The sequence below is a fragment of the Macaca mulatta genome, chromosome 12 (genome assembly GCF_049350105.2).
Source record: "Macaca mulatta isolate MMU2019108-1 chromosome 12, T2T-MMU8v2.0, whole genome shotgun sequence".
Taxonomy (NCBI): domain Eukaryota; kingdom Metazoa; phylum Chordata; class Mammalia; order Primates; family Cercopithecidae; genus Macaca; species Macaca mulatta.
In genome coordinates this window covers 124,656,285-124,682,213 of record NC_133417.1, presented here as the reverse complement: position 1 = coordinate 124,682,213, position 25,929 = coordinate 124,656,285, and the positions used below count along the sequence as shown (strand labels likewise).

Here is a 25,929-nt window from a genome sequence, read left to right as displayed (position 1 = left end):
AGCTGGTTTTGAACGCCTGGGCTCAAGCTCTTCTCCAGCCTCGGCTTCCCAAAATGCTGATATGATAGGCATGAGCCACTGTACCTGGCTGCTTTTTTATTCTAAAGTTTAGGTCGTGTTTTGTGCATTCTGAGTGCATACAGGTGTTCTTGTTTCCTAGAGCATCAAAGCAAATTACAAGTACAGACACATGCACAGGGACATGCGCTGAGAGGGCACATATGTGTGTCCACACTCATTGCAGCCAAAGGACCCTGAACACCCATGGGCACTTTCCCTGTACACCCCTAAACACACCCACTCATAAACGGGGAGCTGAGTGAGGAGAGGGGGTAACTTGAGCCCCTGTTCCCCAGGAGAATCCGAGGGGCTGGCACATTCCATGGCAAAAATAACCAATGGGCAGCGGGCGTGAGTGACGGGACAGCTGGGCCCAGGAGGGGCCGGCAGGATTCTGTGTTCCTGCTCTGGGTCGGCACTGCTCACTCTTTAGGGCTGGCCTGGAACGTACTCTACGTGTGGGCCTCCCCAGCTGGTCCCAGGTTGCCCCATTTTTCTCCCATAGCTGGGCAGCTGTGTCTCCCTGCCACTCACCCAAACCCAGACTTCCAATTTCTGCACTGCCAGCATTTCCCTCTAACCAGAGAAAATTCAAATCTTCATCCTATGCCACAAGCTCCCCCCCATCTCCCTTTTGTCTCCTCTTTCCTGACTCAGTTCAGTTTCTCCCTTCTCCCCTCATTTACCACCCTGCTCTGTATTTCTGACATACTATGTAATTTACCTATTTACTATGTTTATTGCATATTGTCTGTCTCCCCTCACTAGAAAGTTATCCCCTGGAGGACATACATTTTGGTATCCCTCAACCCCCTGACTCGTGTATCGAAAGCACATAGTAGGCACTCAATAAATATGGGAGGGGGTGGCAGAGCTGCAGGTGGAGAGCGTAAGCAGTGATGGGAATGGGGACAGTAAATCTTCCTGCAACCGCTTCCATTCATCCAGCCTTCCCTCTTCTCTGTCCTAACCCAGACTCTTTCCCAAGAGGTCTTCAGCCAGAGGAGTGACCATCTCTCATTCCACTCAGGATTCTCCTGGAGGGGGCCCCAGAGCTCCTCTCTGCTCCCCCTCTGGCCTCTCCTCCACTCGCTGGTCGGCACTTGGCCTACATGGATGTTGACACTCCCCATACCCATTCCCAGCTCCATACTACTTTCCACCTGGCTTCTCTAGCCAGACATTCTAAATTCCAGGTGAAAAAGAATAACTGCAGAATATTCCTCAACACAGGTTCTGGTACATTCCTCCACCCTTTCCTTGCTTAAATTGGCCCTCCCTCCCTATCTCTAAGCTCTCCCCTCCAAGCCTTCAAGTCCCCAGGATGGTTCATTGCCATGTATTGATCTCTGGCCCTTCTGATTAACACCAGAATCTTCCAGACCCTGGCTATGAAGCTCCAATTAACACACCATGTGAGCATCATCAGTTCACCTCTTCTCTCAAATGTGCTTTCTCCTGCTTCCCCTCTGCCCTTTACTGTAGGTCTGCCCTTTAGCCACACACGCACACCCACAGCTTTGAGGGTAGCACTTGTGCAGGTGGGAGCCTGATATTTTGAAAAAGAAGAATGCCTGCCTATCTTGGAGACTAGGCCAGAGATGGATTTGGGGATACTGACGGAGAAAGATGGTGACGATGACAAATCCTCGACAGTATTCCCACACTTCTCTTTCTATGGACAGGCAGTATGGACCCAGACTCAGATACCTGACTTTCAGACCTGGCTCTGACACCTCACTAGTCATGGGAACTTGGGTAAATTTCCTCTTTGAACACCAGTTTCTCTATATGAATAATGGTCATAACAGTAACCTAGGGTTTGGAAGATTAAATAATTAAATGAGACAGGGTACTTATGCATGTTAAGGATTCTACAAGTATCCTGCATTTCTGCCATCTTCACCCCCTTTGTTTCCTATTCTTTCCTCATTTCTACATCCCCCAAATATCAGCACCACCACCCCATCCTCCAAACTCTCCAGGCTGTAGCCCACTCGCCTTCTCATGACCCCAACCTCCCAGAGCCATGCCCAAATCCTTCCATCCTTGAGCTAACATATCCGGCTTCAGGAGTGCCAGGAACCTAGCATCACTCTGTCTTATTGAGCCAGCAATCCCAGCCAGGAAAGCGTGTCCTTCCCTCTGCAGCCAGGTCCTTGCTTGGCTTCCTCGAGTACCCTGAAGTCCTCCTGCTGTTGTTTCCAACCAAGAAAGTTTTCCATGAGTAAGTCTGAGCAATGCCGAGCTGCTTGCCCGGCTGCCCTGGAGCAGGAGCTACCACTGGGCAGGGGCTGGTAGAGGTGGGCAACAGAAGGGATAGGAAGCCAGATTCACCCAGTCAGTCCCCAGCATCACCAGAGCAAAGCCCCTCCCTCCTCCAAAGCATGTGGGATAGGTGTAATAATTATACACATGGTTCTTTGCAATGGGACAGACTGAAGCCTCCAACTGTTCTGCTACCTTCTATCTGCACAATCAGGACATGTTCTCAAAGGTTATTTGCTGCAGTCCAATCCTCTTCCTATTCTCATATGAATGTCAAAGGGCCCTGATTCGGCCCCACAGCACCCAGGGCCCTTTTCTCACCCCAAGCCTCTCAAGCCTGCTGTTCCACCAGAGCAGCCCGGCCCACTGTCCGCCTGGCCTCTGTCTAGGTATGCCCAGCCAGGCTCAGCTCTGCTGACCACACCACCAAGACTGCAGAGGGGCTAAGCAAACAGCCCTGCTGGGGGCTCTCACACCTCATCACCGCTTCCCATTTTGAGGGACCCAAGTCAGGCCAGGAGGCACCCATCTTGAGAAATGCCAGGCCTGGGCCAATCATATGGCAGCTACTTTCCCAGCACTCTCCCTCCCTCTCTTGCTCTCTCCTCTCTCTCCAGAACTTCTTGAGGAGTACAAAGCCCCCACAGCCAAAACCAGGAGGACTGGGTTCTTAGCTCAGGGATGGCCATAACTAGCTATGTCTCTAACTAGACTAGTACGTCTTAGGCAGAGCTCCCTGACTTTTGGCCCACAGTGTCCTTGCCTGTGAAAGGATGTGTTTGGAGCTGCAGTTCTGTGTGGTCCTTTCCAATCTTAAATAACATTATAACCGTTACTCTCCTCAGCTCTTTCTTTCCCTTCGCTAATCTCTCCCCCAGTCATATTGTCATCAACTCATCTATCTTACCCTTTGATCTATGTTCTATTTTCAGCCCTCTTTGCCCCTGGGGGGACCAGAGCTGAGATCCCCAAGGAGTCCATGCCTTCCCCAGCCCCAAGGTCTGCTAGAATGCACCCCATCCCCTGATCCCAGGCTCGGGAAGCCTGTACCTGTCCAGGTGCTAGGCCAACCAGGAGAAGCCAGCCATGGTTCTCTCTGGCCCGGGCCTGGCCACAGAGACTCAAGGAAGGTGGGCAGAGCAGGGCTGGGGGAGAGGAGATGCTGATGGAGAGAGGCCACCCCGGCTCCCTCTCCTGACTCGGTTGTGCCCTAGAGACTTCTTGCCCTCCCGCTGCTGAGGGCTTTCCTCCCTGTGTCTCCTCCCCAGCCTCTAAGGATTTACCCCTGCACAACAGCACCCAGGGGAGTGACATGTCCCTCTTAAAAACGCCCAGGGGAGTGAACTCCCAGCTCCTTGCCATCTCTCCCAGCTGTAGCCTACTTCCTCAGAATTCTGTTTCTCAGGGCTCAGCCTGCCCAAGGCTCTGCCTTTGGCTAGAGAAGAACTACTTGGCTTACTCAAGGGCTGAGGAAATCAAAAAGGAAGCCCCAAAACGGACCCAAGGCTAACAGCCTTGGCCTGGCCTCCATGGTAGCCCCAGCTGGACCATGAGCACTGGGCCCAGCCTCCTGCCCTCCCCTTCTGCCTTAGGCCCTCAGCTTTTTCTTCACATTGCACCTGGAAATCTATGGGCGGGGGTCAAGTACTGGTCCAGAGCATGCCCCTTCCATGTTCTGGAAACATCCACCCTGGAAGCTCAGGTAGACATGGTCCACGAGCTTCCCATACCAGCTCCACGTGCCCATCCCTCACCTGTTTGCACCACCACACAGAATCCAGAGCCCTCCACAGCACCTAAGCAGGCACACGCCTGCATGTAGACTCTCAAGCACTCACCTCCATTCATGCCCATGGGGCCCTGGCCCTGGCCCTGGCTCCACCTCTTCCGACCCTGGACCCTGTTCACACGTGGCCACCCATAGGCCTCTTCCACCCTGCCTAGAGCTGACCACATCAACCCTGCCACGGCAATGGCCTGCAGGAAGCTCTGAGCTATCCCTTCAACCGTGCAGCCTGGACCAGAGGAGCTGTCCCCCTCCTTCGGACACGCACTCCCTTGTTAAGGGGCTGATCCGAGTGTCAATCTCATGTTTAAATTATGGAGCTGAAGGGCACCCTTTCCCCCAGGAGGCTTTTCTCTGCAGGAGGTTGAGAACTTCCACCCCAGAATTACCTGAGAGGCAGGAGTGGGTCTCAGGCTTGGCTTACCAACTGCTTGCTGCCCCTTGACCTCTGACCTTCCTGTGGGGAGCCTCTCTACCTTGACACCCCATTCCCTGCACTTGGCTCTTCATCTCACTTCTGGGCCCGGGCAGCCAAGAAGCCAGGGCACCTGGGAAGAAGGCGGAGGAACCAGTATCTAGTACCTTACCCACGTGGCCTGGGCAGCCCTTCTCTACCTCTGAGCACCCCGCCCCTGCCGGGCGCGGCCCCCACCTGCCCATTACCTCCGACCTCCAGCACTGTGAGCACCGCCTCACAGGAGGCCCGACCCCGCTCGTTCTGGGCAGTGCAGCTGTACACGCCGGCGTCCTGCGCCCCGCAGCGCCGCAGCCACAGGCAGCTGGGCTCGGGGGCCGGTGCGGGCAGGAGTTGCCCATCCCGGAACCAGCGGAGGCTGGGTTGGGGCGTCCCGCTCACCACCACCCGCAGCCGCACGTCGCTGCCCGCGCACACCGCCGCGTTCTTCAGGGGCCGCAGGAAGACCGGCGCCTCGGCCACGGCCGCGGGAGCCCCGCCGCCGGCCCCCACCTTGGCCCTCTTCGGGGGCACCCCGGGGCTGGGGGGTGCCCTCTTGCCCGCGTCCTCCCCTCGCGTGCCCCGGGCTTTCTGCATGACCACCGAGAGCTGGGCTGGGGGGACGCCGGAACTGGGCGGCCACGGGGGCACCCGCGGGACGGTGCCCTAGGAGACGATTCTGGGGGGCCGGCGGCCTGTCTTCCTGCTGCCCGCCCGCCTTCGGCCTGTGCTACCCAGAAGGTCACCGGGGCGGCCGGCGATTGCGCCTGGGGGCTATTTTTAGGCCCCCCGGCTCGGGTTGCGAGGGAGCCGTGGAGGGAGGGGGCAGCAGAGGAGGGACTTGACTTCACTCGGCTCCTTCTCTCCCTCCAGGAGCCCCCATTGCCGGCCCGGCTTAAGGGAGTCCCTGGGTATTTGTTCCAGGCTCTCTCCTCCGTAGTGTGCCTGGCCCCCCATGACCCACTGCAGGGAGTCAGGTTTTTCCTGGGCTTAATCCCATTTCCCTTCCTCCCCTCAGACCCCTCATCGCTGCCGGACTCGGCTGGGAGGGGAGGAAGAGGAACGGTCGTGGTGAGATGCTTGAGAGGTGGTTTGGGAGGCAGGCCCAAGTAGAAGTGAGCAGACAGCTCCGAAAAGTGACCATGGCCTCCCCCGGCGCCTCCATTACAGCTGGCGAACAGCAAGACCAGGAGCCTGGGAATCAGGTGGATTGGGGCCCCTAGCGCGCCCTGCCCTTACTTGCTGGGTGATACCAAACCTCTCTCAACCTCCAAGTCCTCATCTGTAAGAATGGGTGGTGGAATAGGGTTGCAATAGGCAGAAAAGAGTGGGCAGGACATTCCAGGCAGAGGGAACGGCATGAACAAAATGAGCCTGATGAAAACAAAGGCGTTCTGGGAATTAGAGAGGTTTGGAGGATTGAACCGCAGTGGGTGGGGTGAGTGGAAGAAGGGAGGTGGGGCCTGGAGAAGGCTTTGGTTGCTAAGGCTTTGGTTTCTCTACCCTGAAAGCAGGGGGCGCCACTATACAGCTTTAAGCGGCAGAAAAAAAAAAAAAAGGTGGGAGCTGTGTCTTAGGAGGATCCTCTTGGCGGCCACAAAGTGGAGGATGCATAGAAATGGGGGCCAGTTCAAGTAAAGGCGAGATTCCCAGCCTCTTTGCCCCACACTGGTTCAGTAGCTGAGCTGGGAAGAATCTGCACATTTAACAAATGACTCAACTGATTCTGTTGTGTCTAAGTGTTGCACGTTGAGAAACATCAAGAGTCCAGATGAGACCTTTATGATAGAATAGTTCTGTATCTTGGCCGGGCATGGTGGCTCACGCCTGTAATCCCAGCACTTTGGGAGGCCGAGGTGGGTGGATCACTTGAACTAAGGAGTTCAAGACCAGCCTGGCCAACATGGTGAAACCTGTCTCTACTAAAAATACAAAAAATTAGCCGGATGTAGTGGCTCATGCCTGTAGTCCCAGCTGCTCAGGAGGCTGAGGCAGCAGAATCGCTTGAACCTGGGAGGTGGAGGTTGCGGTGAGCCTAGATGGCACCACTGCACTGCAGCCTGGGCAACAAAGTGAGATTCTGTCTCAAAAAAACAAACAAACAAACACCAATAAAAAAAAAAAAACAAGCAAAAACAGAATAGTTCTATATCTTGACAGTGGTAGTTGGTGGTGGTCATGTGGATCTACACAAGTGATAAAATTGCATAGAGCTAAATGTGCATTTGCATTTGTACGCAACACTAAAAGTGCATGTAACACTGGTAAAACTTGCAGAAGGTAGGTGGATTATACCAACCCCCCTTTCCTGGTTGTGATACTGTACTATAGTCATACAAGATGTTACCCTAGAAGGAAACTAAGTGAAGGTAATGCAGGATCTCTCTGCATTATTTCTTATAATTGCATGTGAATCTACAGTTATCACAAGGTAAAAATTAAGAAGTCCAAGTAGGAGACCCAGGCCTGACCTTTAGCCCCGAGGGATGAAGCCCAGGAAGGGCTGAGAGGAGCCATGAGTATTCAGAGGCAGAGAATGTTACTCTTACCCTTGCCTCCTCTTCCCCATCCTCATTCTGGGATACTGAAGTCAAAGAGAAAGAGAGAGAGCGCGTGAGAGAGTATGTAAAAGGTATAGGAGGAACCATTTAAACACTGAATTACATCCATAGAGATTAAGAACCTTGAGGAATAATCTTTTTTATAGTTTGCATACATTAAAGCTTTTTTTTTTTTTTTTTTTTTTTTTTGAGACGGAGTTTCACTCTTGTTTCCCAGGCTAGCATACAGTAGTGCGATCTCAGCTCACTGCAACCTCTGCCTCCTGGGTTCAAGCAATTCTGCTGCCTCAGTCTCCCGAGTAGCTGGGATTACAGGCATGCACCATCACACCTGGCTAATTTTGTATTTTTAGTAGAGACGAGGTTTCTCCATTTTGGTCAGGCTGGTCTCAAATTCCCAACCTCAGGTGATCCACCTGCCTCAGCCTCCCAAAGTACTGAGATTTTAGGTGTGAGCCACCACACCTGGCCTAAAGCTTATTTTTTTGTGAGGTGCAGTTCTCTGGGCTTTGATAAATGCATAGAATCATGTATCTGCCACTCTAGGACCATACAGAGCAATTCCATCACCCCAAATATTAGCTCATGTATCCCCTTTGGAATCATAGACTCTACCATAGATCCCCTCCACCAACCCCTGGCAACCACTGGTGATGAATCGAATTCTAAAGTGTAAATTGAATTCTAGAAGGTGAAAATATGGGGGAAGTCATTGCAAAGTGATGGTACATCAAGAGAAAAGAAATAGAGACTATTTTGAAAAACAAATAACCAAAGCCACCCAACACTCTGCCTCTAAATGTGTGTGGAATGCAGTGGCTAGATTGTAAATGTTGGCTGGTTAGTTGGTTGAATAAATGAACCACGTGGGCTGGGCGTGGTGGCTCACGCTTGTAACCCCAGCTCTTTGGGAGGCTGAGGCAGGTGGATCACGAGGTCAGGAGATCAAGATCATCCTGGCTAACACGGTAAAACCCCGCCTCTACGAAAAATACAAAAAATTAGCCTGGTGTAGTGGCTTATGCCTGTAGTCCCAGCTACTCAGGAGGCTGAGGCAGAGAATTGCTTGAAACCGGGAGGCGGAGATTGCAGTGAACCGAGATCACACCACTGCACTTCAGCCTGGGTCACAGAGCGAGACTCTCTCTCAAAACAAACAAACAGACAAACAAACAAACAAAAACAATAAATGAACCCTGGGATCTCAAGCAAGTTACCTAGCAACTCTAAGCCTCGGTTTTCTCATCTATAGAACGGAGGTAGCACAACTCAGGGTTTTAATTATTTATTTGTCCATAATTTTTTTATTGATTCATCCACAAATATTTTTAAGTTCCTAATATGTACTGGCACTGTGCTAGGGACTAGGAATATAGCAGTGAACAGACAAAGATTTCTGCTCCCGTGCTTTTACTTGAGAAGAGAGACGAACAACAAATACAAAGAAATAGGCTGGGTATGGTGGCTCACGCCTGTAATCCCAGCACTTTGGGAGGCCGAGGCAGGCAGATCACATGAGGTCGGAGTTCGAGACCAGCCTGGGCAACTTGGTGAAACCTCATCTCTACTAAAAATACAAAAATTAGCCAGGCCTGGTGGCACGCACCTGTAATCCCAGCTACTCGGGAGGCTGAAGCAGGAGAATTGCCTGAACCTGGGTGGCGGAGGTTGCAGTGAGCTGAGATGGCACCACTGCACTCCAACCTGGGCAACAGAGTGAGACTCCATCTCAATAAGAAAGACAGAAAGATAGAAAGAAAGAGAGAGAGAGAGACAAAGAGAGAAGGGAAGGGAAGGGGAGGGAAGGGGAGGGAAGGGGAGGGGAGGGGAGGGGAGGGGAGGGGAGGGGAGGGGAAAGGAAAGGAAAGGACCTATAAAGACTGTTACAAGGAGGTAAATACTGTGGACAAAGCTTAAGGCAAATGTCAAGTGTGGTGGGAGATTGCACTTTCAAATAGGGTGTGGCTGGAGTTGGCCCCGCTGGGAACATTTGAGCCAATCTTGAGTAAGAAAGCAGATGATGCAAATGTCTGGGGAGGGCTGCTTCTGGCAGAGGTGGGAAAATGCCTGGTGGGCTCCAAGAAGAAGGCCAGAGAGGCTGGAGGGAGCAAGGGGTGGAGGGAAATGGGTCAGACAGGCGGCAGGTGCCAGATGGCCTAGAAGTTTGCAGGCCATGGCACTTTTGTTCCTGGTGAAATGAGAAGTCATCTTAGGGTTTTGAGCAGAAGAATTACATGATCTGACTTACGCTGTAGTGATGGCATTAAATTATTATATTAAATATTCAAATGAATATTAACTATTTAAAAGGGCCTGGCACACAGCCTGGAACATGACTTGTCTTCTGCCTTCCTAGATCCGTAATTGGGGCATTGGTTGATTTGTGTGCAGGAGTCTGTGGGCCTGGGTGGGGAGGGCACAGGTCCATGCGAGTCACTGGTGCCCTCTTCTGGGAGGAGCCCACACTAGCTGTGACAGCTGGAAGCCGGCAGGCTCTGGCCAGGTCAGGCACTTGGGACAGCTGGCTGCAAGTCACTGGTCTGTCTCTCAATGTGGGCCCCACAGTGCCCTGCAGCCTGGCGCCTGGCTGGATGTGTGTGCTGCCAGTCTGCCCTGCCTTGCGATCACAAGCCTCTGGTGTCATGGAAAGAGACCTGAGCTCCAGAGGCCAAGGAGCCTGGGGCCCAATCCTCCTTTGCTACAGACTGCTGTGTGACCTTGGCAGGTCACCCTACCTCTCTGGAGGTACCACCGGGCACTTCTTAAGCCATAATGATGTACCACACGCCTGGCACATGGGAAAAATCTCAGTAAATGTTCATTGAATCAGTGAATAAAGTGGGGGTCATCAGCCCTTCCTGGTTAATATTTAATTTAGAGAAAAGTAAGTAAAAGTGCGCAGTAGGTATTCATTCATTAAGTATTTAAATATTTAATGAGTACCTACTATTTTTCTGGGCATTCTTCTGGGCACTTGGGATACAGTAGTGAATAAAATGGATAAAAACTCTACCCTTAGGTACCTGACATTTTAGGTGTTAAATTGAACGTTATTGATGCATTTGCAGATGTGCCTTGGGGGAGCTTGTGGTGAGAGGAAGGAGAGAGGGGTGAATGAGTAGAATAGGACAGGGGCCTCAAGGGACGGGGGGGAAAAGGTACCTGGAGTGGACGGACAGACAGGAAAGTATCTGCTGAGCCATCAGTCCTGGCATACGGTATCTGCCTCCACGATCCCTTCTGTGCCATCCTGTCCACTGGGATCAGAACTGGTCTGGGCCTGGTCCCTGGCGTCCAGTGGGAAGCCAGTCAGCATTCTATGAGCCTGTTACTTCTTCATGTTCAGAGTCTTGAAGGGTAAAACAGCAGAGGCCAAGGAGCAGGAAGAGGCTTTGCTGTGGAGGTGATGGGGTATGTGTGGGTATGTTTTAGGGAGGGGCACACTGAAGAGCTGGTTGTCTGTATACGGCCACACAGGACGCAAATCTTTATTTTATTTTATTTTTTTTTATTTTTAAGAGACAAGGCCTCACTCTGTTGTGCAGGCTGGAGTGCAGTGGCGCAATCATACCTCACCACAAACTCAAACTCCTGGGCTCTAATGATCCAGCTGCCTTAGCCTCTCAAGTAGCTGGGACTACAGGTGCACACCTGTAGCAAGCCCTGCTTGCTTTGTTGTTGTTTTGGGGGTTTGTTGTTGTTGTTGTTGTTTGAGACAGAGTCTCACTCTGTTACCCAAGCTGGAGTGCAAACTCCACCTCCTCGGTTCATGCCATTCTCCTGCCTTAGCCTCCCAAGTAGCTGGGACTACCGGCGCCTCCCACCATGCCCGGCTAATTTTTTTTTTTTTTTTTTTTTTTTGTATTTTTAGTAGAGACCAGGTTTCACTATGTTAGCCAGGCGGGTCTTGAACTCCTGACCTTGTGATTCACCCGCCCTGGCCTCCCAGAGTGCTGGGATTACAGGCGTGAGCCACCGTGCCCCGCCCCTGTTGTTGGGTTTTTGTTTTGTTTTGTTTTGTAAAGACCAGGTCTTGCCATTTCCTAGACTGGTCTCAAACTCCTGAGCTCAAGTGATCCTCCCACCTTGGCCTCCCAAAATGCTGGGATTATAGAAGCCACTGCAGCCGGCTGAAACCCAAATCTTTTTTGGTTTGTATTTGCCCATTCCCTGGATACTTTTGGTCACTGCTCAGCTCTTAAGAAGAGAGGCAAAGATTAGAACCAGAATTTCTAGTTCCAGATAGGCTGTGCTCAAAGAATCCTTCCCCCGCACTGGGGGATAGAGGGTGGCTCTGGGCCTTCTTTCTTCTCTGGGGACGAGTGGGTAGCAGTCACAGGAGACAGGTGTGCTGAGGAGGAAGAGCTTTATTTCAGAACTGTCCCCAGTTGGAAGGGGCCACGAAAGAAGCGGTGAGTTCTCTGGCTCTGGAGCCATTCAGGCAGAGTTTAAGGAATGCTCATGAAGGATGTGGGGCAGGGTCGAAAAGGGGGTTTCTGCACCGCAAGGATAATTGCCTGGGAGACTTCTGAGGTCTGACTCTGAGAGCCTGAGAATTCTACGTTCCTTCCACCTTAGTGACTAGTCTGTACCTAAGCATTTGGTGAGGTGGGGGACGGGAGGGGAACTGCCTCCAAAACCTCCCCTAACCAGTGTGTCCCTTTATCTTTTGTGGGACAGATAAGTGCACATAACTCATTCAGGGAAAAGAAGGATTCCAGAAACTACTCACAGATATACACACCCCCTCTAATCCACCTGGGCCTAGCCCTGTCCAGGTGTTTCCATCACAGAGAAGCTGGCTCAGACTTCAGGGGCCCCAAGAGGCTCAAGGATAAGAAGCCCCTTACCCATCCCTCCTCCTCCATCCCAGTACAAAGACATTGGAAATGAGACTTTCAATTTTATTTCCTGTGAGGGTCATTGTGGAGTTTCTCTACAGGTTGACTGGGGTAGTTCTGGGGCCTGTAGGGTTCACCCTATTTGAGGACTAGGGGGAAGGAAATGACCATGAGTCACCAGTGGCAGAGGGAGGGGACCCAGGGCTACACCCCAGCTACTCCCAGGGCAAAGCTGAAGAATACAACAGAGAAGGGGCCTTCTTAGAGCGAGGGGTGACTTGTGAGCCAGGGCCACATTAAAGGAGGGGAAGAAAGAGACACCAGAAAGGCTTTTGGAAGTTTCTGGAAAAGTCAGTTTGGAAGGTCAGATTAAGGACCTTAAGACTAAAACCTCCTGAGGTTTATTTCACATACAAACTGTCTGAGCTTATTATCTTTGTGATCTCTACCCTCCTCCTGACTCCTTTAAAGGATAATCCCTGAAATCTCAGAGGAGAAACTTGAAGGCTGAGGCCTACATGGATCCATCATTTCCTACATCTTTGATCCCCTAGAATGTATTTTTTAGGAGAAGTAAAAGAGAGACAGACTTCACTCTGCCCCCTACCCCACCTCTTAGCTATCCAAGTGCTCCAAACCCTATACTGAGTCACTAAGGTTTCCCCACACATTCAAAATGCCTCCTTTAACTCATGTATGTCTCATGCATGTGAGTCTTGTTCTAAACACTCTATTTTGTTCATTAATATGTGTATATTTCCTCTTCATTAACTAATCTGTTAATTATCATATCCTTATAATATATTTTGATGTTTTATTCTATGATTTCCTAATTTTTTTCCTTTTTCTTTTTTTGAGACAGAGTCTCACTCTGTCACCCAGGCTGGAGTGCAGTGGCACAATCACAGCTCACTGAAGCCTCGACCTCCTGGGCTCAAGCTATCTTCCCACCACAGCCTCCCAAGTAGCTGGAAGTATAGGCTTATACCACCATGCCAGGCTAATTTTTTATTTTTTGTAGAGTCAGGGTCTTCTTACATTGCCCAAGCTGGTCTCAAACTCCTGGGCTCAAGAGATCCTCCCGCCTCGGCCTCCCAAAGTGCTAGGATTATAGGTGGAGCCACTGTGCCCAGCCTAATTTTTTTCATACGTCCTACACTTCTAATTTCTAATTTTTTTCATATGTCCTACACTCCCCTCCCATCTTCTCTAATTCTCTTAAAATTTTTATTTGGTATTTTAATTGAGATTGCATGGCATTGAAATTATAGATGAATGGAGAACAAATTGACTTCTTCAGAGTATTGAACCTTCTTATCGAAGCACAGAATAGATCTTTCCATTTTTCCAAACATTATTTTTCCTGAATTGGCTCCTGTGTATAAAAATGGTATTGGAAAGAGTTAATAGAAAGAGGCCATTGGTTCACATCTTAATCCCAACACTTTGGGAGGCTGAGGTGGCAGGAGGAGCAATTGAACCCAGAAATTCAAGACCAGCCTCGGCAACATAGAAAGACCTTGTTTCTACAAAAAATAAAAAGTTAGCCAGTCATGGTGGCGTGAACCTGTGGTCCCAGCTACTTGGGAGGCTGAGGTGGGAGGATCACTTGAGCTCAGGAAGTCCAGGCTGCAGTGAGCTGTGATCATACTGCTGCACTCCAGCCTGGGTGACACAGGAAGACCCTGTCTCAAAAAGAAAAAGAGAGACAGAGAAAAAAAAGGGGCTGTTGACATCTTTGGAGAAGGGACTGGGGGAGCCCTACTTCACAGCCAGTCAGTGGGGAGCAGCTACATCCTTCAAAAAGAATAGCAGGTGGTGTCCCCCCAGCCTGGCCGACCTGAAGGTGCAGTAGGGAGCACAAGGTGGGCCAGTCCTGGAATTAGGGCCTAATGAGAGGTATTTGTGGTTCCCCAACAAAAGCCCCTATCCAGCCCTCCCTGCCCCATACGCTGCATGCAGACAGCAAGGCCAGGAGGCTCTGGGAACAGAAGTGGGTGCGAGGCCCTGGGGAAAGTCTGGCTGGGCAGGAGGTCAGTACAGTCCATCTCAGGGTGACAGGTGGCATCACAGGGCCCCAGGGGCCCCACAGGAGACCTGGCAGTCAAGACAGCAGGGGCCAGCTCGGCTTGTGTGCGAATCTCTTTATTGTTTCTCTTCAGAGCCCCTGTAGCGGGGGAGGGGAGGGTGTGGGGAGGTGGGTGCCCCTCCCACCAGCCTGAGACCGCTCTCTGCCTCTCTCCTCTCCTCTCTTCTCCAGCATCTCACCCACTTTCTCTCCTTCTCAATCTCCTGCTCCCACCTCCAGCACCTTCGGGGATTCCCTCTTATAGCCCCTGCTTTCTAAGTCCACCCTGGGCTGGGGAAAGGAAAATAAGAGACCGCAGGGACAATTTCAAGTCCCCCAGTCTCCACAGGGGCTAGTCCCCCTGGCTACCTGCCTGGCTTTCTCTCTCCTGGGCTGGGGGCTGGGGAGGTCTGTGGGGCTCAGTCCTGGCCCTGCAGTATCCCAACACCCTGCTCTGGGGCTATCTCCAGAGCCAGAGGCTAGTGCCTGAGGTCACAGAGGTGGGAGGGACAGGGCCATTGCTCCAGCCTGGGCTCCATCCAGCACAAGAGCCAGGCTCACTCACTGCCAACAGCCAAGGCTCACGGTTGGGGCCCGCAGAGGTGGCCGGGGCGTGCCCTGTGACCAGGCAGGGATGGGCTATGTCCCTGTTGGGGACCACGAGGGATGGCCAGTGAGGAGGGGTCAGAGGCTGTGATGGGAGGACTGAGGCTGGGTGTGGTGTCCTGGGATGGAAGAAGGCTGGCTTCAGGGAGCAGTGAGTACAGGGGTGAGGACGGTCTCTGGTGGCAGAGGGTCTCTGTCTTTAGAGCACTTCATGCTGCTGCTGTGTGGCCTCACTGACGACCTGGGGAAGAAGAGAAGCCCAGTCCAACCATGTGCGAGCCAGAGAACAGAGCCTCAGCCCTGAGCCATCCCCACCCCAGGGCCGCAGGATCTCTCTTGCCCCACTAGCCAGGGACCTAGACCAGCACAGCTGGGTGGAAGACAGTCTCCCCAGACACATCCATAGCCCCCACCAAGGGTAAGGAGCCCAGATAGACCACTCACCTCCCCATCCCGTGTCTCGATGGTCTTGATCATCACCGTCTTCTTGGTATGAACCTCAGAACCCCTTTGCTCAGGGCTGGTTTCTGTAACAGGGTCCATCGCACACTCAGCCTGACCAAGTCCAGGCTGGGCTGTACCAGGGGCTGGGAGTCCATCTGGGGCCACACTGGGCAGAGCCCTAGCAGACCCCAACCCCCCTCAAGACAGGCTTGTTACTTCTTCAAGACTTTAATACCTGTCCTTCAGCCTAGCACCCAGCAGGTTGTTCTTCAGTCCCCAAGGCCAGTCCCATAGTTTAGAGGGTCTCAGGAGCCAACAGATTTGCTCCATGTGCAGGACGGTACAGGAAGGTAGGGGATCCCTGAGGCCCAGGCTGCACAGCATTGACATTCCCCACACCTCCTAGTTCCTCTCCACCCCCGGGCCCCAGGAGAGCCCTGTACACATTTGTATCCTGGGACTCCCCTTCTTCAAGATTGAACCCCAAAGCCCAGTCTCAAGACACTCTTTAGAGGACCTTACAGTACCCATCTCCCTTTAAGATTTCAGGGCCGGGTGGGGTGGCTCATATCTGTAATCCCAGCAGTTTGGGAGGCCGAGGCGGGTGGATCATGAGGTCAGGAGTTTGAGACCACCCTGACCAACACAGTGAAACCCCATCTCTACTAAAAAGACAAAAATTAGCCAGGCATGATGGCATGTGCCTGTAATCCCAGCTACTCAGGAGGCTGAGGCAGGAGAATTGCTTGAACCAGGGAGGCGGAGGTTGCAGTGAGCCAAGATTGTGCCACTGCACTCCAGCCTGGGCGACAGAGTGAGACTCTGTCTCAAAAAAACTCTGTCTCAAAAAAAAAAAAAAAAGTTTCAGATGAGCAACCTGATGTCTTAATCAAAGTGAGATGGAGCAGGAATCAGTCTCTGACTCATTGTGCTGATGGTCAGTCACTTGCCATTCTGTGCCTCAGTTTCCTCACTGAGGACGCAGAGTGAAGTGGTGCCAACCATACTTGCCCTATGATGGCCACAAAGCTATTGATTTGGAAAGCACTGTGCAATGTGGTTGGGGTTTTTTTTGTACTATGAAGTTTTAAATGCAAGACTCATATTTGGTGTCCGTATAAACAACTAACTGAAAAGAGAGGCTCTGAGTTGTATAGGAAAGGTCAAATGGAGGTCCTTGGTATTATGAGTTTGGTGTTCATGAATTTCCTTAGCTAGCAACTAGCCTGTGATGAACGTTGTGACTCGGTGGAGCACAGCGTGTATTTTTTCCTGATGGAAATGTACATCGAAGATAGAAAAGGCTTGATCTAGGAAAGGAGAAGCTGCCAAGGACTCCGACTTGCTTTCCTAATGCATCATTATCGTGTGTTTCTCTGCTCTCTGGGGTTGGAAAGCCACCCGATCTGTATATTACTAATGTCAGAATGGCAGAATGCCCTAAGAGCTCATTCTTTTCATTGTTTGGCTTTGCTAAGATTTGGCTTTTCTTTTCCAACGTGCATCCAACATCTTGCTCCAGCAAACTGGAGGTGTTCAACAAGCAACCAAGGTGGTGCTTGGCAATGTGCCAAACAGACAATGGGCCGTGGGTGCCTTAGAAGGCAGGTGGTATGAGATCTTCCTGAAGCCAGGTCCCCAAGGACACTCCTGCTACTTTCAGAGTCTGGGATTCAGAACAGAGTCTGCTTCCTGATGCCCAATACTCCAAGAAGGTGCAGGGGACATGGTAAATACTATACAATATAATCACATAAAAAGCTCTCTCTGTCATAAGGTGCCTCATCCACCTCTACCTAAACTCCCCCACCTACCCGCAGGGGCCCCCTTTTTCTTCCCCAGACTCCAGGTCTGTCCTCCCTGGCCCCAGGGTCCCATCCTCCCTCCTGGCTGGCCTCGGGCAGTGCCCATGCTGGACTCCTGGCCCCTGCAACTCCAGCCTCCGCCTGCCAGCAGACACTCACCTCGGAAGTTGAGGGCAGAGAAGGTTTGGATGGGGAGATTGATCCTAAAAGGGAAGAGACCAAGCCTCCTAAGAGTTAAGAAACCTCCCATCATTCCCTGAGACCGCCCATCAAGGCTCACCCTGGTCCTTTCTAAACCCCATCCTCAGCTGTCCCAGTCCCACGGACCCCAGCACTCCTGCCACCCATACTGCTCAAGGAATGGGGTCAAAGGTCAGCTAGAGCTGTCCCAGGAATAGTCTCTTCTGGAAGGATCATTCATTTCAACTGTGACCTGCTGGCATGACACCAGGATGCGCAACCCCACTGCACCCTCCAGAGCACCAGGATTTCCTTCTTGCTTCTGGCACTGAAAGTCATATCAGTAGCAGCTGTGGGTGATATCCATTGCTCATGCCCACCCTCCAGCCAGGCCAGTTCTGAGAGCTTACTATTTAGGCCTAATGCTGGGAAAACGTAACATGCCTTTAGCTACCTTCAAAGGCCATCACATGAAGACGTCATTTTACTAAATCTGAAGTTTCTCTTTATGTGTATACCTATATCTAAACATGTCTTCTGTTTTTCAAAAATTTCAGATATTATTTTTATGAGTATCAGGGGGTACCAGTTTTTGGAGTAATTGATCTGTTTTAAATTGAGGTTAAATTTACATACAGTGAAATGCACAGATCTTTAATGTACAATTCAATGAGTTTTGATCAATGTCCACGTCTGTGTAACTACCAGTCCAAATCAAGATATAGAACATTTCTAGGCCAGGTGAAGTGGCTCATGCCTGTAATCCCAGCACTTTGGGAGGTCAAGGCAGGCGAATTACTTGAGGTCAGGAGTTAGAGACCAGCCTGACCAACATGGTGAAACCTCATCTCTACTAAAAATACAAAAAGTCAGTTGAGCGTGGTGGCACACGCCTGTAATCCCAGCTACTAGGGGGGCTGAGACAGGAGAATCACTTGAGCCTGGGAGGCAGAGGTTGCAGTGAGCCAAGATCACGCCACTTGCACTCCAGCCTGTGCAACAGAGCAAGACTCTGTCTCAAAAAGAAAAAAAGAAAAAAGATATAGAACATTTCTGTTATCCCACAAGGTTCCCTGGTGTCCCTTTCCAGTTGTATATTGTTTTCTGTCTAGAGGTGGGTTGCTCTGAGCATGAAGTTTATGTCTTTTCCTCCGAGCATGTGCGTGTGCTTACGTGTGTGCATGTGTGTGTACACTCATGCCTTCTGTATGCATCTCTTTACCTTCTCTTAGCCTATCCCTGTGCAAGGCTTCTCTCCCTCCCTCTCTCTATTTGCCTCTAACTGCTCCCTCCATTTCCCTCCTCATCTCTCCCCATTCTGCTTTCATCTCTCCCTTGACTGGCAGTAATATTTTATTATTGGTTGCTGAATATGTTTTTTTGCTACTGGTTCTTAATTCTGAAGGTGGATAAGGGAATACTTATATTTCTCTTTTTATAAATGCTGTTAATTAAATTGCTTTTTACCCAGGTGGCCTTGGTTAATTCTCTGCAATTAATACAGCAGTGGCCTCTTGTATAAAATTGTTTCCAGGCTGGGTACGGTGGCTCACGCCTGTAATCCCAGCACTTTGGGAGGCTGAGGCAGGTGGATCACCTGAGGTCAGTAGTTCAAGATCAGCCTGGCCAACATGGTGAAACCCCATCTCTACTAAAAATTCAAAAATTAGCCAGGCATGGTGATAGGTGCCTATAATCCCAGCTACTCAGGAGGCTGAGGCAGGAGAATTGCTCGAACCCGGGAGGTGGAGGTTGCAGTGAGCCAAGATGGTGCCATTGTACTCCAGGCTGGGCAACAAGAGCGAAACTCCGTCTCAAAAAAAAAAAAAAAAATTGTTTCCATGTCTTGTTGAGGTAGCCTCCTGGGGACAGGAATGGGCCACCCAGCACCACCCACTTCCCCACTCCGGCTCCTGCCTGGCCCCTCACCGGCTCTCCTCTCCCTCCAGCAGTTTCCGGTAGGTGGCGATCTCCACATCCAGGGCCATCTTCACATTGAGCAGGTCCTGGTACTCGCGCAGGTGGCGGGCCATCTCATCCTTGAGGTGCCGGATTTCCTCCTCCAGGCGCGCGATGTTGTCCTGGTAGCCACTGGCCTCACTGGCAAATCGGTCCTCCAGTTCCCGCATCTGCCTCATCAGGGAATCGTTCTGCAGGAGAGGGGGAACCCAGGTCAAGGAAGGGAAGAGGACACTGGGAGCCCAAAATGAGGAAGGACACAGCTTTGGGGCTGGCAGGCAACTCCAGATGGTCAGGCCCAGGACATGTTGAACCCTGAACTCAAATGAAATCTATATGTGGACACTCAGAATAAAATAGATAAAAAGGAACATCTGTGTTCAGCCTCAGAGTCCGCACACAGGCAGATGCCCCAGGAACCCCTGATTCTTTAGCATCCAACTGGAATCCACTTGTCTGGTTTTATCCCTATTGTAGATTTAAGTAGATGAAGGCCCAGAGAGGGTCTATGATGGGCCCAAGGTCACAAAGTGAGGGTGTGAACTGCAGACAGGAAGGGGCAGGGCCTGGCCAGGTGGGTAGGGACTCACAGTGCCCTTGAGGGCATCAATCTCGCAGGTGTAGGACTGGATCTGGTGTCGGTATTCCATCATCTCCTGCTTGGCCTGGCGCAGGGCATCGTTGTTCTTGTTGGCTGCCTGGGTCAGGTCTGACACCTAAGGGCGGAGAAAGGAGCCCAAAAATGAGGAGGATGCAGGGCACAGGTAGGGATGAGCAAGGGAGCATGGAGCCTCTGGGCTCTCCTCCCATGGATGATGCCACAGGCAGCACATCCAAGCTGGGGCTCAGGGTGACAGAGATGCCAGTCCCTGGGTGAGGCCACCCACCTTCGACTTGTACCACTCCTCAGCTTCAGAAATGTTCTTAGCCGCGATAGTCTCATACTGAGCCCGGATGTCCCTGAGGGCGGCAGTGAGGTCTGGCTTAGACATGTCCATCTCCACCTGGACCTGCTGTTCCTGAAGCTGAGCCTGCAACTCACGGATCTCCTGTAGGGCATGGCTGGGCTTCAGTCCCCTCTCAGGGCCCACACAGCACCCTCACACCCCTATTCCCAGCCAGAGCCTCACCCCAGCCCCACTTTCCGGCTGCTTTCCCCATGGCCCAGTGACCCCAGGAAGAGGGGCCAAGGCATACCTCTTCGTGCACTTTCTTAAGGAACGCGATCTCCTCGTTGAGAGATTCAATTCTGCGCTCCAGGTCAATGCGAGCTAGAGTAGCTGCATCCACGTCCTGGGAGAGGCCAAGCAAGAAGGACATAGTCACCACCACCCAGGTGGGGTAGAGCAAAGCCAGAGGCCATGCGAGGGGAAAAGAAGGGCACTCACCGCTCGGAAGGCAGCCAAATTGTTCTCTGCTTCTTCTTTCAACTGAATCTCCTCCTGCAGCCTGGGTGGGACAGACAGACAGACAGACAGTTGTGGGCGATAAAGCTGGCAGTGGAAACGACTGGCCGGGTGCTGACCAGGGAGTAGGTATGGGACAGAGCGGGAGGGCCTGGCTGCTGGGTAGACACAGGAGAGAAAGGGAGTGGAGAGGCCCCACCCATCCAGGGAGGGCACAGGAAGTGGCCCAATCTCTGCCCAGGAGCCACACCCTTGAAGTCTATGTCCCCACCAGATTGTGTGACCTCCCTGGGGTTAGAAACTGTGTCTATTTTATCCGCCTCTGTGTTGCTGGTTCCCAGCTCCAGCCTGGCCAATATAACTGCTCAATTAATATTTATGACTTTGGTGGCAGGAGGGTGACTCTGCTCACTTGGCCTGTCAGAAGTGGGACCAACAGATACGCTATACTTGCTGCCCTTTTCGTTTCAGGAGCCTGGTGAGGCCTACAGTCAGGTCCTCCCAAGCTCTCTGAGAGCTGTGGCCCCCACCTACTCCCTTTTTCTCCAGCCTGTCTATCCACCTTGTAAAAACACACAGTCTCAGCAAGTCCCCAGGGTCAAGCTCCCCACTCCACCCTGCCTCCCCAGGGCCTCATCACAGCTGAGCTGAGAGCTGTTGCTTGGACTCTGGGCCCTTGCCCTGCTTTCCCTGTCTCCTATCAGCCTCCCTTCTCCCTCTGGCTACACTGCCCTCTGGGCTTCCTGCAGCCCTTCCTCTGCCCATCAACTACCTGACCCCATAAACATCGCCCCAGCATCTTAAAATGCTTTTTAAGGGGGCTGCCCAAATGGCACCGGGTCCCCTAAATTCTCCCATATCCACCCCCTGATCTATGTCCCCAAGAAAACTCCTATGCAAGATGGGATCGCAGGGGGAGAGACCTGGAGGTCACGGCCCCTTGAAACACACGGGTGGAGGACCCTTTCCCCGCGTGGGGCAGGAGAGGGTCCCGGACCCCGGGAGAAGGCATGTGCTGACAGCGGGACCCCAGCCCCCAGGCCTAGCCCCCTGTGCCCCGCCCGCGGAAAGAGGAGTCTGGGGCGCCGGGCCCTCACTTGGCCTTGAGCCGCTGCAGGTCGTCGAGCAGGTTGTCGCGCTCGACGTCGACGCGGGCGCGCTGGTTAGTGAGCACCTCCACCTGGCGCCGCAGCTCGCGCAGCTCCTCCTCGTAGAGCTCGGCCACTCGCGTTGGCTCGCGGCCCTTGAGCCGGTTCACCTCGGCTGCGAGCGCCGCGTTCTGCTGCTCCAGGAAGCGCACCTTCTCGATGTAGTTGGCGAAGCGGTCGTTGAGTTCCTGCAGCTCCACCTTCTCGTTGGTGCGCGTGGTCAGAAACTCCTGGTTCACCGCGTCGGCCAGAGAGAAGTCCAGCAGCTCGCCCGCGCCATAGGAGGAGGGCGCGCGAGTGGTCCCCAGCCGGCTGGCCCGCAGCGACCCCAGGCCCCCGGCCCCGCCCGACGTGCGCGACACCTGGTACACGCGGGACGTCACCGAGCTGGAGGAGCCCTTAGAGCCGAAGCCCGCCCGCGGGAACACGGGCGAGCTCAGCGGGGAGCCGAGCGGGAAGCTCGGAGCCCCGCCGAAGGTGCGGCGGTAGGAGGACACGCGCTGGCTGGACGAGTAGGCCTGGCTCATGGTGGTGGCGCGGGCGAGGCTGGCGGGCACACGGAGGAGGCGGCGGGCAGGCGGCCGGCCGGAGAGTGGATGCGGCGAGGGAAGACAGGGCCCCCAGCCGTCTGCACTATTTGTATCCCTCCTGACATCAGCCCCCGCTGCCCCTCCCCTGACAGCTGCAGGATCCCGCTGTCCTGCCAGGAAAGGGCGGCCCCTGGCCGTGGGGGCGGGGAGGCCAGCTACCCCGCAAGAGGCCTGCGCCCCTGAGTCAGCCAGTGGGGGTCCTGTGACAGGCAGGCCTGCCAATCCTTCGCCAGGGCAGCAAGCATGCCTGCAGTCCCCAGGCGGGCCTCTTTCAGCCCTGGTTATCTCCTCGTCCTGGCCGGGGAGGGGGTCAGGGGAGACAGCAGAAGAGAGGCTTCCCTTTAGTTTGAGGGCCTCCTTTTTGGTCAAGGAGAGACTTTGGGTCATTTCTTAAAGGGTCAAGGCCTGCTTCCAGAAAGGCCCCAAACCACCTTGTTCCTAAACATTGTCTTGAAGTTGAAGAGGTTTGGGAGGTCTCAGGCAAAGACCAGCCAGGCTGGAGGGTGGGGTCTCTAGGCAGGCAGGGAGGGCCGGGAGATGCCTGGCAGGCAGAGGGATCCTGGCCAAAGCCTGCCATGTATATCTGCAGGCGAGCTGGCCCTGAGCCTCAGTTTCCCTCTGGACTGGTACAGGCCCTCTTCCTCCCCCCTACTGTGGATGGCGAGGCCTCAAGTTTATAAACAGTAGGGTGATTTCCAGAAAGGGTCTGATGAGCTTTCAGTTTCCAATTGCTATGTCCACTCCCACCCCCGCACAGACTTTGTCTGGCTCCTGCCCCCAGGGTCCCCCACCCCCTCCCTGATTCATCCCCCTACTCACACCCCCCACGCCCACACACACCAGGGGTTTGTGTTTTGTCAGGAGCTGCATGTCAACCCAACCATCTTCCTGGCAGCAACAGCTGCCAACCCCAAATACCAGAGTGAGTATTTATAGAGGAGAACGCATCGGCTGGGAAACAAGGCACAGGAGAGAAGCTGTGGGGGGCAGGGGGTACCTGAGGAGGCATGGATGGGCGTCAGATAATCAAGGAAGACTAGGGTGACAGCCCCAATCACTTCCCACCCCCTATAATGCTCCAGGGCCCCCCCCCCGCCCACAAAAATGGAGCCCCACAGAGGGCCTGCCCAACCTCCAAAGCCCCCTCCTTAGTACAGGGCACTTGCTGACCCCTAAGGACATCCACCATTCTCCATGGGCACTGGCTGTGTCTCTACACCTCCACCTGGCACTCCAGGCCCCTCTTGGACTTGACCCTTTTGGAATGCAAACCCTGGAAATAGAGCGCTCTATTAGGAGCCAGTCACTGGTCCTACCCCAGCCCTGCCATCACCAGCTGGAGGGGTTACTAGTAGGCATGTCCTTGTCTGAGCCACAGCTCAGGCACGTCCTCTCTGAGCCCCAGCTTGTCAGATATAAAGTGAGAATGGTTAGCCTTGCTGTGCTACCCTATAAGGGTTTAAAGAGGCTCAGGCCCTACTAATGTATGTAGCAACAATAATACCTTACAGGTACTGATCACCTAGAGTGGGCCAAGCTGCTGAGCACTTCACACCCATGACCCCCAATTCTCCAACCCTAGGAGGTAGGGACTAGCATCATTACCATTTTATAGCTCAGGAGGCTAAGGCGGTCTGACCCCACAGCCTGTGCTTTGGCCCCAGGATGGGCGTGAATGTGCCAGGTAAATTGTAAAGGAGGCTTTGTTACTGAACTCTTTTCAAAGCCCTTTCCCATTAAGTGTCTAATTTTCATCCAAGCTACAAGCTTCTGAAATAGATGGGGGAGTTCCAGATATTCTTATCCAGCCCTCGAGTCAGTGCAAGCTGTTGTGTTCTCGTTATTTTTGTGTCTCATCTCCCAGACTGTATGCTCCTGGAGGATTTTGGAGACCATGTGGATCCTTAACACACTCAGGCAACACCATCTTTCTCATTGTCATTCAAAGTAGCCTGCAAGCTTTCTTTTTCCATTTCCTTATTTTGATGACATGCTGTGCCTCCTCCCCATCCCTCCACCCCTAAAGACCCTGATTCCAGCCAGTCTTATTACTGCATTCCCCTGACTTCAGTGACTGGGTCAAGGAATGGGCCTGGGAATGAGCAGGACCAATCAGAGACCTTCCCTGGAATTTATAGATCGAACTGGGATTCTTTAACTGGAACCTGTGGAAGCCATGTTTCCTGCCCCCTGGGGGAGTAGGAAGAAAGAGGTCAATATGCAAGAAGCAGAGAATGTTGGAGAGGAGGAGTGGGCCAGCCCCCTGGTTCCTGCAGTGCTTCCCTCAACTTTGTGAGTTGAGCTCCCCCACTGTCCTTCCTGGCCTTGGGCCAACAAACTTTCCATTTTTTTTTTTTTCATTTAAGGTACTTGGTATTGCTTTGATCACTTACAGCCCCAAGAACCAGATTAATCTTCTGAAGGGGACTCTACACCCATTTCTGTGATGCTACTGGGACAACATTTCTGGAGCTCTTCTCTGTAAATGATCTCCAGACCACATAAGGAAATTGGCCTTTGGACCAGCCCAAGGCCTCAGTTCCTTGGTGAAATGAGGCAGAAAACAAAAAAATCATGCCATCTATTGTCTAGTCAAAACCAACAACCACCAGACTTGGCCCCAAACCACTTGGGACTGTTTTCAAAATTCAGTTCCACCCCTGAGGATTTGCTACCATGGAGGGTTGCAAATCAACACCCCGAGGCTTGGAAGGCAGATGAAAGAGGAGCACTCCAAAACATTCTGTGAGCTGGGCAGCACCACTGGAGGGAGAGTTCAGCCTCCTGAGAGGACCACTCAGGATGGGACACACTAAAAACACTGACAATTTATTTGGATGGGTAGTGTACATGGTACAAAATTCAAGATGTACAAAAAGGCATAAAATGAAAAGTAAGTCTTCTTCCCACTTTGACGCCCAGCCACCCCAAACACTGCTTCAGAGACAACCAGGTTTTGGTTGTTGTCAGTTCCTTTCAGAGATACTTCATGTACACACAACCACATTTGCTTATGTGGAGCCCCCACTTCCGAATCAACCTTTTTTCAATGACATAGAGCTTAGAGATGGTTCCATTTTAGTACATTGACAGCTAAGTCACTTTTACGTTGTGATAAAATATACATAAAATAAAATTCGCCATTTGAGCCATTTTTTTAAGTATATAGTTCAGTAGCATGAAGTACATTCACACTGTTGCACAACTATCCCCACCGTCCATCTGCAGAACTTTTTCATTGTCCCAAGCTGAAACTCCATATGTATTAAAAATAACCCTCCACCTTCCCCTCCTCCCAGCCCCTGGTAAACATCATTCTACTTTCCGTTTCTACGAATTTGACTCTAGGTACTTCATGCAAGTGGAATCATACCATATTTGTCCTTTGGTGACTGGCTTCCTTCCCTTAGCATAACATCTTCAAGGTTCATCCATGTTGTGACATGGGTCAGAATTTCCTTCCTTTTTAAGGCTAAATAATATTCCATTGTATGTATATACCACACTTTGTTTATCCGTTGATGAATATTTGGGTTGTTTCCAACTTTTGATTATTGCAAATAATGTTGCTATGAACTTTGGTGTACAAATATCTGTTCAAATACTTACGTTCAATTCTTTTCTGTAGATACTCAGATGTGGAACTGCTATATTATATGGTAATGCTATGTCTAAATTTTTGAGGAACTGCCATACTGTTTTCCACAGCAGCTGCACCATTTTACATTGCTACCAGCAATGCACGTGGGTTCC

At 52.1% G+C, this 25,929-nt stretch overlaps 2 protein-coding genes across 14 annotated transcripts in view; both read right to left on the bottom strand.

The window, feature by feature from the left end:
• The window catches only part of SPEG (striated muscle enriched protein kinase), a 58,857-nt gene extending 53,537 nt beyond the window's left edge, over nt 1-5,320 (bottom strand). For 8 of the 13 annotated variants that reach the window (XR_013402182.1, XR_013402183.1, XM_015111134.3 and 5 more), the window contains exon 1: nt 4,778-5,320. Coding sequence is in view for 11 of the 13 variants with exons in the window: in XM_015111134.3 (XP_014966620.3) it covers nt 4,778-5,165 (388 nt within the window). In the remaining 2 variants the exon portion in view is untranslated. The remainder of the gene's footprint in view (nt 1-4,777) is intronic. The other 5 variants (XM_077957692.1, XM_015111135.3, XM_077957669.1 and 2 more) reach the window with 2 other exon arrangements.
• An 8,772-nt stretch (nt 5,321-14,092) lies between these two features.
• Nucleotides 14,093-22,236, bottom strand: DES (desmin). Its single transcript, NM_001194266.2, is given in 9 exon segments — nt 14,093-14,885; nt 15,089-15,171; nt 17,053-17,096; nt 19,003-19,223; nt 19,623-19,748; nt 19,920-20,081; nt 20,230-20,325; nt 20,421-20,481; nt 21,536-22,236. Coding segments are annotated over 9 exon segments (1,413 nt in total). The 5' UTR covers nt 22,114-22,236; the 3' UTR covers nt 14,093-14,843.
• Between the last annotated feature and the right edge of the window lie 3,693 nt (nt 22,237-25,929).